Source organism: Dermochelys coriacea, chromosome 1 (genome assembly GCF_009764565.3).
Source record: "Dermochelys coriacea isolate rDerCor1 chromosome 1, rDerCor1.pri.v4, whole genome shotgun sequence".
In the NCBI taxonomy this organism is placed as follows: domain Eukaryota; kingdom Metazoa; phylum Chordata; order Testudines; family Dermochelyidae; genus Dermochelys; species Dermochelys coriacea.
In genome coordinates, this window is record NC_050068.2 from 349,318,656 (window position 1) to 349,334,725 (window position 16,070).

General features: G+C 43.7%; 1 protein-coding gene across 6 annotated transcripts in view; it reads right to left on the bottom strand.

The window, feature by feature from the left end:
• Positions 1-16,070, bottom strand: part of AHCYL2 (adenosylhomocysteinase like 2) — a 216,815-nt gene that overhangs the window by 59,910 nt on the left and 140,835 nt on the right. For 4 of the 6 annotated variants that reach the window (XM_038394246.2, XM_038394264.2, XM_038394256.2 and 1 more), the window contains exon 2: positions 3,980-4,088. In XM_038394246.2, the coding sequence (XP_038250174.2) occupies positions 3,980-4,088 (109 nt within the window). Of the gene's footprint in view, positions 1-3,979; positions 4,089-10,203; positions 10,504-16,070 lie in introns of those variants that run through there. The other 2 variants (XM_043499551.1, XM_043499540.1) reach the window with 1 other exon arrangement.

Below are 16,070 nucleotides of genomic sequence, written 5' to 3' on the forward strand. Positions count from 1 at the left end.
CTGGCCAATAGCTGTTGCTCTCTGGCTGCCCAGCTCTGAAGGCAGTGCAGAAGTAAAAATGGCAATACCGTGACCCCCCTAAAATAATCTTGCAACCCCCCCCCGCAACTCCCTTTTGGGTCAGGACCCCCAGTTTGAGAAACGTTGCCATGAAATCTGTATAGTATAGGGTAAAAGCATACAAAAGACCAGATTTCATGGTCCATGACACATTTTTCATGGCTGTAAATTTGGGTCGGGCCCTAGTCATGCTCTTAGGACTGACTCTGTTGCAGCCCCTGACAATCTCAACAAATTTGCTGATGCACTCTGGGAATGGATGTGTCACCAATAAGGAAAACTGGTGACGCCTGTCTCATTTGGGTTCTGCCTTGCATGATAGTGAGGCTGCTTGGTGTGATAAACTCTGATTCTCTGGCTAGGCTGGGGTTGATGATATTATGGTTTGTGGTACAGGGCTGGGGTGCAGATCCCCAGGGAGCACAAAATGGCCTTACAGTCCATTAAGAAGTGCAGAGCTTTGTCTGTCCACTTGTTGATTAGTTCCATGACTTCAGAGGGCAGTTCTTTGATTAAGGCCTGCACTTCCCTGGGCATGCCCAATGCCTGAAGCCATGATGTTCTGTGCATTGTCATTGCCATGACCCTAGATCTGACCGTGGTATCTGAAGAGTCTATTGCCAAGTGTAGGGCTGCCTTGGCCACTAATGGACCTTCTAACTATTTATTTGAGCTCTTTCCTATTCTCAGATGGGACTGAAAAGGTGTCACCCTGTCCTAGGTCAAAATGTTATATTTGACCAGAAAGGCCTGAGCTTGCCACCCATAGTGGGAGGAAGGCAGAGGAGTAGAATTTCCTCCAAAACTGATCAAGCTTCTTTAGGCCTTTGTCCTTTGGGGTGCTTTTATTGGACTTGGATTGCTCATGCACAGATGAGACAACCACAGAGACTGTTTTGGGATGGATGTAGAAGTACTCAAACCCTTCTGAGGGACTTGGTAATGCTTTGCTATCCTTCTTGGATGAGTGGTAGGCATCATGGCAGGCATTTGCCACAAGACTTTACTGGGATCAAGCAGTCCTTCATTGGACGAGAAATCCCAGCAGGCCCAAAGATGTCAGTATGTTGAACATTTTAGGAGATTCTTCTTGTATGACTGATGTCTCTATTTCTAGCATCTCTGCGATTGTCATAAGTAGTTCTTGAAATTATTTGAAGTCACCCAGCACTGACAACAACACCGATGACACTGATGCATTGGGTGACGAAGATGAAAGGTTCTTAGGTGGTGAGGCAGAACATTGTTATTGCTTTTTCCCCAGACCCAGTGTTGATGGTCTGGCCAACAGTGCTTTTGGGGAGCATGATCTCTCTCTCTCTTCCCAGAATGATGATGGAGATTGGCTCCTAGAAGCTTACAAAGGCAGATCCCACCAAGCTCAACAAAGCCACAGCAGCATGCCATAGAGTTATGGCAGGCTTATCTGATATTGGCCAATCCAGTGACATTCCTGATGTGACAGTGGCTGAGTTCTGCAGGGAGAGCCAGAGCTACCAAGGTCTTTCTATTGTGTTATCCAGGGAACTCTGGAGAGAGGGTTCTCTGCTCAAAGGAGGCAAGAACAAGCAGAGAAGAGGAACAGATCTCCTCTAGTGGCAGCACTGAGGAAAAGGACACTCTCAGTACCAGGGTCTGCTTCAATACTGCTTCAAGTATCTCAGTTCTAAGTTCTTCCAGGGGCACACTGAGCATCCTCAGTGAGTCTGTTGAAGGCATAAATGCCGAAGGTTGTGTCACTGATGCCAGTGAACTTTTCCTCTGTGCTTCAGTGGTAGGCGGTCCCTCATCACTACCTCTCAATGCTGTGTGGGGCTCAGTGGTTTTCCTCCAAAGTCTTATGTGGACTTTTCTTGTGAGAAGACACTGAGCTCCATCTGGAGTCTCTGTCCTTGTGTTCAGGGAAGCCTCTCTTGGTGCTGCACTTTGCTACTGGAGATGTTGGCTTGAGTCTCTTCTCAGTGCTGTCTTCTCTAGGCTGGCTTTAGGCATTGTGTGTCTGCTAGACAGGGCGCTCAAGGAAGATGGTCGGTTCGTTACCTGGTGGGCTTTGGTACCTGTCTCCTCTAGGTCCATAAAGATCTTCATAGTTTGTTCCAACAAATGACGCTTCTGTTGTGCGTCCCACAATTGCACACCTTGGAAGAGAATGAGCAGCACATCTGGCACCTACCAGGTATATATGACTCTCTCACAAACAGAAGAGGCATCCACTGTGCGTATCTTAATGGAAGTAGCCTGCTACAGGAAGGGTAGGGCTTGAAGCCCACAGGTTTAGAGTTTGTCATGTTAAGGCATCCTGAACAGGGGACTCTCGCCATCAAAAATCACTCCAAATGGGCTGGAGTTCATTCATAGCGATTCTTCAAAGGAAGCAGAAGAGGTCTGATTTATTTATTTATTTTCAAGAATTCTGAGAGGCTTAGCTGGAGATACAGATTAGTACACTGGAGACAGACCAGGTTCCATCTCACAGCCACGGACAGAAGGAAATGAGCCACTCCAACCTTAATGCCTTCATATGGAAGTACGTGCAGTTCAAATGGATGCTGCTGTTCATAACATAAGAACATACATAAAAAAATAAGAAAGACCCTACTGGGTCAGACCAAAGGTCCATCTAGCCCAGTATCCTGTCTTCTGACAGTGACCAATGCCAGGTGTTTCAGAGAAAATGAACAAACCAGATAATTATCAAGTGACCCAGCCCATCGCCCATTCCCAGCTTCTGGGAAAAAGAGGCTAGGGACACCATTTTTACCCATCCTGGCTAATAGCCATTGATGGACCTATCCTTCAGGAACTTATCTGGTTCTTTTTTGAACCCTGTTATAGTCTTGACCTTCACAACATCCCCTGGCAAGGAGTTCCACAGGTTGACTGTGCATTGTGTGAAGTACTTCCTTTTGTTTGTTTTAAACCTGCTCCCTATTAATTTCATTGGGTGACCTTTTGTTCTTGTGTTCAAAAGACTGACATTGAACACGAGTGACTATAGTGGGATCCATGCTGACACATACTCGAAGAACAATTAGGACAGCTAATGTGGAGGAACACAATGAAATACAAGCATAGTTGTAAGCTGGGTGTGAAGTTGCACAGAGCCTTGGAGGGGAGGAGGAGGAGCTGGAAAGACACATGAGGGATTTGAGAGGGAGCAGTGGGGTTAGAGAGTCAGGGAAGCCTAAATCTAAGTTTTAAGCCAGACTCTGTGTAAGAAACCTATTTAGTGTAGCATCCAAGTGCCAACTGTATATGGAGAGAGGAAAACAGTAACACATTCTCTCTTCATCCCCTTTCCTAAACCTCATAGAGCAAAGGTGGGCAAACTACAGCCCACGGGACTGTCCTGCCTGGCCCTTGAGTTCCCGAACGAGGAGGCTAGGCCTCGGCCCCTCCAGTTCTGTGACCCCTCCCCCGCAGCCTCAGCTCGCCATGCTGCCAGCACTCTGGCCTGCTGCTTTGAGCAGCATGATAAGGGGGTGGCGGGGGGGAGTCAGGGGATAGGGGGCAGTTGGATAGGCATGGGAGTCCTGGAGGGGCCTGTCAGGGGCGGGGGTGTGGACAGGTGTCAGGGCAGTCAGGGGATGGGGGGTTGGATTGGGGGTGGGATACCGTTGGGGTAGGGGGTCCCAAGAGGGGGCGGTCAGGGGATAAGGAGCAGGGGAGGTTGGATGGGTCAGGGGTTCTGAGGGCGGATGGGGGCGGGGGCCAGACTGTTTGGGGGAGGCACAGCCTCCCCTACCTGGCCCTCCATACAGTTTCACAACCCCGATGTGGCCCTCGGCCCAAAAAGTTTGCCCACCCCTGTCATAGAGGTATGAAGGAAAATCTATGAGGCCCAGCACACAAATGGACAAAAGAGCACGTGCAGCTTAAAGAGGCACACGGACAGAAGAGAGCCAGCAGTGGTACCTACCTGAGCTGTAGCTATCTGTAGATGATTGAGAAATGGAACGGGACAGAGAACGGCGACCGATTTTCGTTGGGCGCTTGTTAAATTCTTGCTTTTGGTCAGCAAACTGGATCTGTTAAGAAAGAACTCCAGTTACATGTGGTATAAAAAAAATCCACTGCCTGACAGAGTAGTTGCTTAACAGCCTCAAAGACTACACTGGACAGGGGCTACTTGCATTATTTCAGTGGAGACTGAGTAGCAGTTTCTATTATATAATTGGGGGTGTTAATTTGGGCCTATTTTAGCACACATGGTATAAGCCCATTTCTCCTCCACAAACACTTCAAACTCATGTTTCAATCACTTTTACCAACAGGCTCACTAATTAGAAGAATAAAGACATTTCTGTTCCAGTAACTTAAGTGTTTTTTCTAAAACTGAAAACAGTGCAGATTATTAATCATAAAGGTGGCCCTCAAAAATCTGTAGAATTGAAGTGAAGATTATTTTATCAACCACAGACCTGACAAGAAATATGGAGAGCATGAGATGCTAGATACCTGCTGTGCAAAAGACCAAAGGTTGAAATAAAGCAACCTTCATAGCAATACATCATACACTGGATTATTTAAGATTTGCCATAGAGGATGTGGCTATCATAATTCTGGGGGGTGACACTTGGAGAAACACCCAGCCTTTCGACTGCCTGGAAAGTTGACATATCTGTATAAATGTGGTTGCTACAAAGTCAAAAAGGAGGACAAAGTAATAGCTGGATCACACAATAAAGTTGGTTTTAGAGTAGCAGCCGTGTTAGTCTGTATTTGCAAAAAGAAAAGGAGTACTTGTGGCACTTTAGAGACTAACAAATTTATTTGAGCATAAGCTTTCGTGAGCTACAGCTCACTTCATCGGATGCATCCGATGAAGTGAGCTGTAGCTCACGAAAGCTTATGCTCAAATAAATATGTTAGTCTCTAAGGTGCCACAAGTACTCCTTTTCTTTTTACGATAAAGTTGGGATCACTTCATCTTCTCTAGGGTGGAACATGACAGCTGATTAATAGTGTACAGGAAAATCTATGTAACAGGTCAAAAAGTGAAGGACACCACTTGCAGCTGAAAATGCCATAGGAAATTTAGTTTGGCAAACTGTAATTATCCAAATTGGAATTTGGCCAGGAGACTGACACTAACACTCCTACAAACAATAAGAATGGCCATACTGGGTTAGACCAAAGGTCCATCAAGCCCAGTATCCTGTCCTCTGACAGTGGCCAATGGCAGGTGCCCCAAAGGGAATGAACAGACAGGTTATCATCAAGTGATCCATGCCCTGTCACCCAATCCCAGTTTCTGGCAAACAGGAGCTAGGGACACCATTCCTGCCCATCCTGGCTAATAGCCACTGATGGACCTATCTTCCATGAATCTATCTAGCTCCCTTTTGAAACCCGTTATAGTATTGGCCTTCACAACACCCTCTGGCAAGGAGTTCCAGTTGACAGTGCATTGTGTGAAAAAATACTTTCTTGTGTTTGTTTTAAACCTGCTACCTACTAATTTCATTTGGTTGCCCTTTGTTTTTGTATTATGAGAAGGAGTAAATAACACGTCCTTATTTACTTTCTCTAGACCACTCATGATTTTATGGACCTCGATCATATCCCACCTGAGTCGCCTCTTTTCCAAGCTGAAAAATCCCAGTCTTATTACTCTCTCCTCATATGGAAGCCATTCTAACCCCCAATCATTTTTGCTGCCCTTTTCTGAACTTTTTCCAATTTCAATATATCTTTTTTGAGATGGGGAGACCATATCTGCATAGTATTCAAGGTGTGGGTGTATCATGGATATATATAGAGGCAATATGATATTTTCTGTCTTATAATCTATCCCTTTCTTTATGATTCCCAACATTCTGTTCGCTTTTTTGACTGCCGCTGCACACCGAGTGGATGATCTCAGAGAACTATACACCAGGACTCCAAGATCTCTTTCTTGAGTGGTAACAGCTAATTTAGACTCCATCATTGTATATGTATAATTAGCATTATGTTTTCCAATGTGCATTACTTTGCATTTATCAACATTAAATTTCATTTGCCATTTTGTTGCCCAGTGCTCTAGTAATGAATGTAGTATAAATACATCACAGCAGGGTTCTGTATTTACCCTCTCCCAATGATTAGATGTGCTCAGTTAACTAATAAAATGTTGGGAAGGGGGCAATAACTGCCAACCTGCAGACTCAGTCTGGGATCTGAGAATCAAGCCGAGTTCTTTCCATATCAGGCATCACCATCAATAATCAAAATCCTACAGGCCAAGTTAGGCTCTTGACAACACCTTGGCAACCCTATTAACTTCAATGGGTTTGCATAAAACTGACTGAAAGATGGAAAATAATTCTACTGTACTGCACAGAAAAGCTTAGTCTCCAGTTCACTCTCCTAGAGTTGTCTCGACTCTGCCAGGCTAACAGAAATCAAAACGTATTTTTAGTTCATAAAGTCAGCAGATCTGTTCTGAAAGCATGTAGCAGACAGAGCTGCTAAGGTGGTGTCCGTTTTATATAGACACTGTTTAGAGTAAAACCACACGTAGCTCCCTTGCTTACAGAAAGGTTCATTGTCATCCTCTGCCAATGTGCTTCAACCCTTTCATGGATGTTACCATCTCTAGGAACACTGGAGGGGTGGGCGATAGGGAGTTTTTATTCCACCCTGTCTCGTGTCTTATTCCACCCTTGACCTCTGTTGAAACTGACAGTAAGAGGGCCAAAAATAACAGTGGTTTTGTGATGTGGCCATTTGCCTAATAGGGACTCACTGAAACCCCATTCCACACAGGCCACACAGATGTTGGATAGTAATAGCTACCAAACAGGACCAGATTTTTTTTTTTTTTTTTACTGGCGAGCTACCAGTGAAAGCTCCATTGCCTGCTGCCTATCCCCAGACCCTTCAAGACCCTATAAAGGTATATCTTATAACTTTCAACAAAAGATTCTTTATTAAATAGAAGTTCAGTTCATTAAGAAAAACACAAAAGTAATTTGAACTTCTCATATTCCTAACTACACTTCTCTAGCAACCTTTCACCCAGAGATCACAAGGCACTCTGCAAGCACTGAGCTTACATCTGAGGTGGGAACTCATGTTTTAACAAATGGAGAAACTAAAGATATGAATTTATCTTACTCGTGCAAGGTTACACAGCAAGCCAGTGGCAGCATCAAGGATAGATGCTAGGCAGTCTACTTTCAGTCCTTTCCTGCTCTAACCACTATTACTATGCTGCAATTCAGCAAACATTTCAGAGCACAAGTCTATTAGTCACAGATAAATTCACTTCCAATGTCTGAATTTTTATGCTAGCTAATTTTTAGCATTGATCCAAAGTCTTTTGTGTGTGTGTGCTAATGTGTATTTCCAGTGATACTGGAAATAACTCTTCACTTGATAATTAAGAATAATGGGCCAGATTCTTTGCTGGTGTAAATCGGCAAAGCTCCATTGACTTCACTGGAATCAATCTGCTCCAACAAAGGATCTGGCTCAATAAGGGTTAAGTGATTATTAACCTCTTAGGATATTTTAAGTAGTTGGTTCTGTTTACAGGTTTCTCCTACCTGCCTGGAACTTGATTCCTTTCTGGGAGCAGCTCAAATTCAAGCACAGTAGCTTAAGCAGCAATGCTCTACATTGCCACAAGGGAGTACTAAATTTACAGTCTTGATATCTCACTCCTTGCTTTAGCAAGCGCAGGGAAGCAGCACTACCTCACTAAAAGTGACTCTGTCCAATTTAATAGGGATATTGACTAGGTCAGTCTAGACCACGTCATCCAGAACATGGCCATGACATGAAGCCTGGTAAGCAGGTAGGGATTATTGGGGCTGATTCGGTAATACCTCAAGTCTCCGGCAGGAATGCAGAGAACTGTTTTGGAACTTTGGCAAAGTCATTGGGCTAATAAAATTAGTCCGCTGCAATCATGGCTATGGAAGAAAGGATTGTAAGAAGGTTTGCAACAGCAACCCAGGGTTTTCCTCTGATAATCCTAAAGCTGGTATTGCAGGAGCCCTAGAATACTCAATCAATAATAAAATGTTACTGAACACCAGACAACAAACAGAAAAAGGCAAGTGGTCACTCAAATTAAGGTGAGAATCAGGAGTTGCACTTCCAGCCTTCAAACAGCTCTACTCCTTGTGAAGATTCTACGCACAATGGTCTACACATGCCCTTTTCTAAGAATGCTGTTTTTCTACAAGAATGCTCTTTTCATTTAATGCTCATTTTATTTTCATCCCTCAATTAGTAGAAGAACTTTACCCCACCAGATTATTGGCATAAAATGATGCTTTAGGAAAAGTTAGATATGCTGGAAGGCTAACAAGGATGAATAACTCTTCTTGCAGAATTCAGAAAAAAAAGCAACATTCTGTTAATATTCCCCTGCATCACCTGTTAAGGGATTTTCAATGCAAATGCTGTAAAAAGTGCAATAATGTTTAGCATTTATATAGTGAGTATAGAGATTTCAAATAACTTTTTCCGAAGTAACACAGGAATGTAAGTAACTTGCCCAAGTTCACAGAGTAAACCAGTGACCAAGTTACGCAGAACTAGAACCCAGGTCATGTTACTACCACATCTCGGCTCTAACCACAGGAATGCCAACTCAAGCCAAGAGTGAGTAATGAAAACAGGGCACTGAACCCCAAGACATGGCACTTACATACCAAACCAACAGCAGCTCTGTATATAGCAATGATACGCCTTCCCAGTCGTGTTTTTAACTAGCATAATATTTCACTAAGTCCCTCTGATGAAACTATATCTTTCCACTCTCATTCACAGTCCTGTGTAGGTCAATAACTGGAATTTGGTTCCTATAGGACAATTACTATAACCAACTCAGTCTGGTTGTATATTATATACATATTTCTTATGTATATGTATACACAGAGTATGATGGTGATACACACATACATACACCATCATACTGTGTGTGGGTGTGTGTATATGTACAATTTTTTTTATAATGGTACAATTTCTAGATCAGGACTGGTTTCAGAGTAGCAGCCGTGTTAGTCTGTATTCGCAAAAAGAAAAAGAGTACTTGTGGCACCTTAGAGACTAACAAATTTATTAGAGCATAAGCTTTCGTGAGCTACAGCTCACTTCATCGGATACCGTAGTTCAGAATTGGAATCTCTGCAACAGAAACATGCCCTACCTAGAAATGTAAGAATTGAGATCTTTAAACTTCATTTATTGTCAGACCAAAATTCTCATTTAAAATTCTATTAATTCACACCAATTCGCCACAAGGCTACACTACCCCAGAAACAGCTGTTTTCCTGCTGCACCTGAGACAAGCTACCACCATAACCTGTAATCAAGACTCTCCCTTGCTATTTGACACCAACAAAAGCAAGGATACTGATTACTTGTAGAACCTCTTTAGACCAAGAAACAAAAGTCCCTCTGAAGGTAACAATCAATTTCCCAGGAGATAATAAAAAAGCTTATGCTCAAATAAATTTGTTAGTCTCTAAGGTGCCACAAGTACTCCTTTTCTTTTTTTTCCAGGAGAGTTAGTTTTCAGGTGATAAATTCTAAGACCCTTAAAAATGACAAACACTTGGATTTAGGAGACTGACCTGCTTCGACCATCTGTGGCTATATATACACTGCTTCTAACAACCATATAGATCTTTGGTAGGATGGAATGATTCAGGCTGGAATTCATGCCAGAGCCACAAGGGTTAATGATTTCTAAATGCAGGTGCATGCTCACTTCTTTTTAAAGAAGTGAGATACTGCTCCCCTCTTCCCGGAGAAGCTGCCCAGGAGCCCCAATTTAAGACCAGCTCTGCACAGATTTACAAAGCTCAATAGCAAGTATAGCCATCAGAAGTTCTGGTTTTCACATGCTGGTTTGCCCCATCCAACTTCCCAGCTCCAGATTTCCACTATACCTTCCCACAGGCATGATCTGAAGAGAAACAACAGAACGTCTCTAAAATAACCAGTTCAACTAAAAGCTGTGGCACTTAAACCCCTATTTCTGAAAGGAAACAGCCAAACAAAGATGCGTTCTCTGGAGATTATGCTTCATTTACACCAGGTGAAGGGGCTTAGTCGATACCAAAAGTAAGTGACTGGGGAGAAAGAAACAATTGTATTTTCTTCTAGAAAGTCTACAGTATGGTACCTAAAGGCTGCCCTCACCTGGGCTTTAATCCCTGAATCGCCATTCACATGGTACTTCTTCTTGTTCGGCATAGCGTTATTATCTACAGCTCTTCTGCAATCCTTCCAGTCCAGTGTAGTTGCTGGCCAGTCATTTATACCCCTCCAGCATCAGAAATCCTGCTTGCTCTGGTTTCAAGTCTCTATTTTGTTGTGCGGGGAGGAGGGCAGGTAAGGAGAGGGCTACACTTGCCTGGGTTTCCAGCTCCCCCTCCAACAGCCCATTTGGCAGGGAAGAACCCCGAGACTGAATGAGGCATTTCTGCTAGCATCTCACAAACAAGGCACAGCATTTTCCCTTTTTCGTTTTACACTGAGTGACAAAATGTTTCCCGACCTCTCCCCCATTAGCAGCGGTTTCTAACATGGCCTGACTTGTGTGTGCATAACAATTGCTTACTTATCTAACCAGTATATTTTCTTGCTTGCTATAATTAACTTGCTAATTAGGCTCTTTTCAACTTGGGTTCTCCCCCACCTCCCTTTCCCAATGTCAGATGATTACATTAATAGAGCCTCATTAGAACAAAATTAACTCATGGGCAACTAAAACAATGAAGGCATTTGTTGGGTTGGTAAATGTTTTTCAAATGATGCCAACCCCCATGGCAGCAAGCGCAGAGCTCTCTGTCCTTGGAAGGGTCAAGCCCTTTCAGAACACAGGGTCACTTGGGGGAATGACAAGACTAACACCTACCTCTTCAGACTACCTCTTTCTCCATATTACAGATACCCCGCAATGTGGGAGAGGGGAAAAGGAGAAGGAGGGACAAGATAGGCACAAAAAGGCACTGGCAAAGAGCACTCATACTAGTGTAGCACAGAGGGCACAGCTTTGTTACATATTTGCTAAGCAAGGATTGCCTCATTTGTAATAGAAGACTTGAAATGAGGCAGATTTTTATTTCTTACTTAATGGGTCAGATCATCATTCCACAGCTGGCTACTCTGACCTGTTCACAGAACAATTTTGTCCCTTCTGGATGGGCTCAAGACAATCTGCTACAGTGCTCAAGGCAGGGTTACTACAGAACTTCACCAGCAACCACACACCACACAACAGAACCACTAACCCAGGAACCTATCCTTGCAACAAAGCCCGTTGCCAACTCTGTCCACATATCTATTCAGGGGATACCATCATAGGGCCTAATCACATCAGCCACACTATCAGAGGCTCGTTCACCTGCGCATCTACCAATGTGATATATGCCATCATGTGCTAGCAATGCCCCTCTGCCATGTACATTGGCCAAACTGGACAGTCTCTACGTAAAAGAATGAATGGACACAAATCAGACGTCAAGAATTATAACATTCAAAAACCAGTTGGAGAACACTTCAATCTCTCTGGTCACTCGATCACAGACCTAAGAGTGGCTATACTTCAACAAAAAAGCTTCAAAAACAGACTCCAACGAGAGACTGCTGAATTGGAATTAATTTGCAAACTGGATACAATTAACTTAGGCTTGAATAGAGACTGGGAATGGATGAGTCATTACACAAAGTAAAACTATTTCCCCATGAAGAAAAGGAGTACTTGTGGCACCTTAGAGACTAACAAATTTATTAGAGCATAAGCTTTCGTGAGCTACAGCTCACTTCATCGGATGCATCCGATGAAGTGAGCTGTAGCTCACGAAAGCTTATGCTCTAATAAATTTGTTAGTCTCTAAGGTGCCACAAGTACTCCTTTTCTTTTTGCGAATACAGACTAACACGGCTGCTACTCTGAAACCTGTATTTCCCCATGGTATTTCTCCCTCCCCCCCCACCCCCCACTGTTCCTCTGATATTCTTGTTAACTGCTGGAATTAGCCTACCTGCTTGTCACCATGAAAGGTTTTCCTCCTTCCCCCCCCTGCTGTTGGTGATGGCTTATCTTAAGTGATCACTCTCCTTACAGTGTGTATGATAAACCCATTGTTTCATGTTCTCTGTGTGTGTGTATATAAATCTCTCCTCTGTTTTTCCCACCAAATGCATCCGATGAAGTGAGCTGTAGCTCACGAAAGCTTATGCTCTAATAAATTTGTTAGTCTCTAAGGTGCCACAAGTACTCCTTTTCTTTTTGCGAATACAGACTAACACGGCTGCTACTCTGAAACCTATACTGGGAGAATCATAGTACATAATTGGATTAGCTAATGACAAAGTCTAAACAAGTATGGCAAAATACAGCGAGTTTTCCACCTCCCCCCACATCCTATGCTATCATCAAACACTTCACTGAGTCACAATAATGGGAATTTGCTCTTCTATAGCACATTTCATCAGAGGATTTCAAAGCACTTAAACCATATGAATCACAGCATCCGTGGGACGTAGGGACATAAAGAATCCCCATTTTATAAGTGAGGAAACAAATATTCCCCGTCTCACAAAGATGATCTACAGTAGAGATGGGAATAGAACCCAAGCATCCTAGCTTTAAGCATTAGACAACGCTCCACCACTATGAAATTTGGGTGTCATAATCTTCAGTTTCATTCATTGCTGAAAGTCAACTAATGTAGTTCTGGAGTGAAAAGTTACAGCTGTTTAATAGGACACAGCATCACCACCCCACAGCTTATGACCAAGTGAAGAAATAGATTACATTCAATTGAAAATGCACAGGGGATTTGAGAGGCGCAAAACTATTACTCCAAATGGAAATTTTCCAGGACATTGGGATTAACATCACTGCTGCATCTCAGGCTAGTTCTTCATGGCAAAAGAGGTGTGTTTTTACTATCTTACTGTAAAATCCTACAGAAGACAGTTTTTTAACTTGATGTAGCTATTCAAGGTAAGCCATAAGTGGAGGGTATAAGGTTGACCTCCATTAAAGAGAGTAAAGTAAAAATTACCTGTGCCTTGTCTCCACTAAGATTTTACATCAAGAAAACTAACCCGAACAGCTCTTTCAATGTAAAAAATACTCCCACCCACCCTCCCCCCAAGTGAAAAGAGAGCCTAAGGTGCCAAAGCTTAACAGACTATATAACCTACAAAGAAACTACTTAACAACTTGTCAGGAAAAAAGTTTGCAACATGCTTGTTCTTTGATGAGGTTAAAATATAGAGAACCACATTCAGTCCTACTGAAGTCCAGTGCTGTACCACAGTTTGGGAACATGGTTGTTCCATCATGATGGTTCCTTCTGACCTTAAAGTCTATGAGTCTATAAGTACAGGGGTTGTAATCTGGTCTTCCAACAATGTTAACATGGCCACATTGTGTGTATGGAGTATTTTCTATTCCTGTTTGCTTTGTTAATTGTAAGCCTTAATATACTATTATAATATACCCATAAAAACAGTAAGTAATATAACGAGGGGAATGCTGCAGGAAGAACTAACTTTGGAAATGTCTTGAGTGCTTGATTTTGGAAACAGCGCTTGCAGGAATGCTCGCTTTTTTCACTTAAAATCTCTAGTTTCTTTTAAAGAACAAAGGAAAAGAAACAGGGGCTACCGATTTTGTGCAGCCTACAACTTCATGGGGATTTGCTAATGGAGCTTGTAAATTCCTTGCTCCACAACAAATGGACTAGTAGAAATAAAACAGAGCAAGCTCTAAATTACTCTACAGCTAATCAGAATGTAATGATCAGTAAGATCTCTATACATACCAATTTAGATGTTTCACAGTCTCGCCTTTATTTTGTTATTCCTGTAAGAAACAAGGTAATAAGAATGTCTCCTTCCAATGGAAAAATTCCCAGCCTCTCAGAACACCCAACTGGATTAAGTGATTTTACTCAAACTTCCCAAGAAGTTCCATTGAGAAGACAAACTTAAGGCAGAGAACAAGTAACTATCATCCAAAAATAGTTTAGAAAGTTACGAGGCTGTAAAAATAACAGGATTAAAATAGAAACTGTTTGGCAATCTCACCTATAGTGGTTATCACCAGCCTGAATTATGATAATACTTTGCCCTTTATAGCACTTCCTATCAGAGGATCTCAAAGTGCTTTATTTAATGCTCCCAGTGTTCCCATGAGGAAGGTATTACCCTATTAACAGATGGAAAAATGGAGGTACAGACAGGTATGCAACTTGCCAAAGCTCATAATGTGCAGAGAGAGGAATTGAACCCAGGACTCCTGGCCCTCCAAAAACTGTGCTTTAACCACTAGACTTGTGAAAAGTCCCCAGCCGACTAAGATCTCATCATTTTTCATGAAAGGAAAACCAAATGACTGCAACAACACACAATACCCTGGTTACCAGGAGAGATGCTTTATATCCTGTTACACTTTCCTGCATGAAATCAGAGATGTACATATGGATGCCTGGTGCTAATAGCTGAGACACCTCCAAAACACACAGAACTGGCTTGCTGAGGTAGACACAATGCTTTTCCCTCCACTGTGACACAAACTCACTCCTTGCTTAGTGACAACAGCTGCCTTGCACAAAATGAGCTGTAAAATGTGAAGGTTAAATTACTTCAGTTAATTTGTAACCCAGCCTCCTTCAACTATGTTCAAAAGACTTATGATTCATATCCTTTTTGAGGAGGGAGCTCTACGAGTGCTTCAAACTTTCTCCTGCCTTAAATTAATGTGTAATCCTGACAACTCTACTGGTTGAGCCAAGGCCTATGCTAAAGCTTTAAGTGTTTAAGATTCCAGCCCTACAGCTAACATGTCACATGGATTCTAACTCAGTGGATTAACGTGTAAATTTTAACCCTTTGCAATTCTGAAGCACAATTTGAACTTCTTCCAATAATGTATCTTATTATCCAGACATCTTGCAGTTGCCACGTCATTTGCTATCTGGGAGACCATAGGTATCCATCTAGAGCAGAGGTCCCCAAAGTGTGGGGACCACCCTACTAGAGAGGCATGGAGGACCATCCAGGGGGGTGCAGCAGGGCCCGGGCCAGCCCCCCTGGGGGCAGAGAGAGAGTGCCATCCCTGCCCCCAGATCTATTCCGGTCCAGCCCCAGCCATGTCCCCGGCTCCTGGCCCCATCCCTAGCCTTGGCCGCTGACCGTGGCTCCGTTCCCAGCCTGGGGCCAAGACTGGAGGCAAGGCCAATAGTGGAGCTCCCGCCCGCACTGCAGCCCAGCTGCAGCTATGCTCCCACCCCCAGCTGCGGCACCAGCTCCGGCTCCACGTGTGCCTGGCCCCATCCACAGCCGTGGCTCTGTTCCCAGCCCGGGGCCGAGGCTGGGGGCAAGGCCGGGAGTGGAGCCACATCTGGCAATGGGCCCAGCTGCCGGTCCCCTGCCCCCACCGTAGCCTGGCTGTGGCTCCTTCTGCCCCTGCCCCCAGATATGGCCCTGGTCCAACCCCACCTGCAACCCTAGCCTTGATTCCCTTACTCCTCCCCCCCAGCCATGGCCCCGCTCCCAGCCCCAGCTCAGGGGTGGGGTGAGGGAAGAGCATGCAGATAGGGGTATGGTGGGGGGGGGACCCGCAACCCTCAAAAGTTTGAGGACTGCTAATCTATAGTATTTCTAGGTTTCAGAGTAGCAGCCGTGTTAGTCTGTATTCGCAAAAAGAAAAGGAGTACTTGTGGCACCTTAGAGACTAACAAATTTATTTGAGCATAAGCTTTCGTGAGCTACAGCTCACTTCATCGGATGCTAGTGTACCTAGAATCTCAGTGCAGTGCTAAATGAAATGCAAATCAAATATTAGACCACTGCCTAGAATAGTACAAACTTCAGCTTGGAAGTTGAGTATATTCTACCACTTCACAGGAGACTCGGGATGGAGGTTGAATTTGGTTCTCAGACCTCTTGGATATCAGTGCCAACAGAGAGGTTGAACCATGGTATATTTCAATCAAGCCCACCCTCACACCCAGTGGCTTGCTCAGACTACCTCTTGCCCAAAGAGG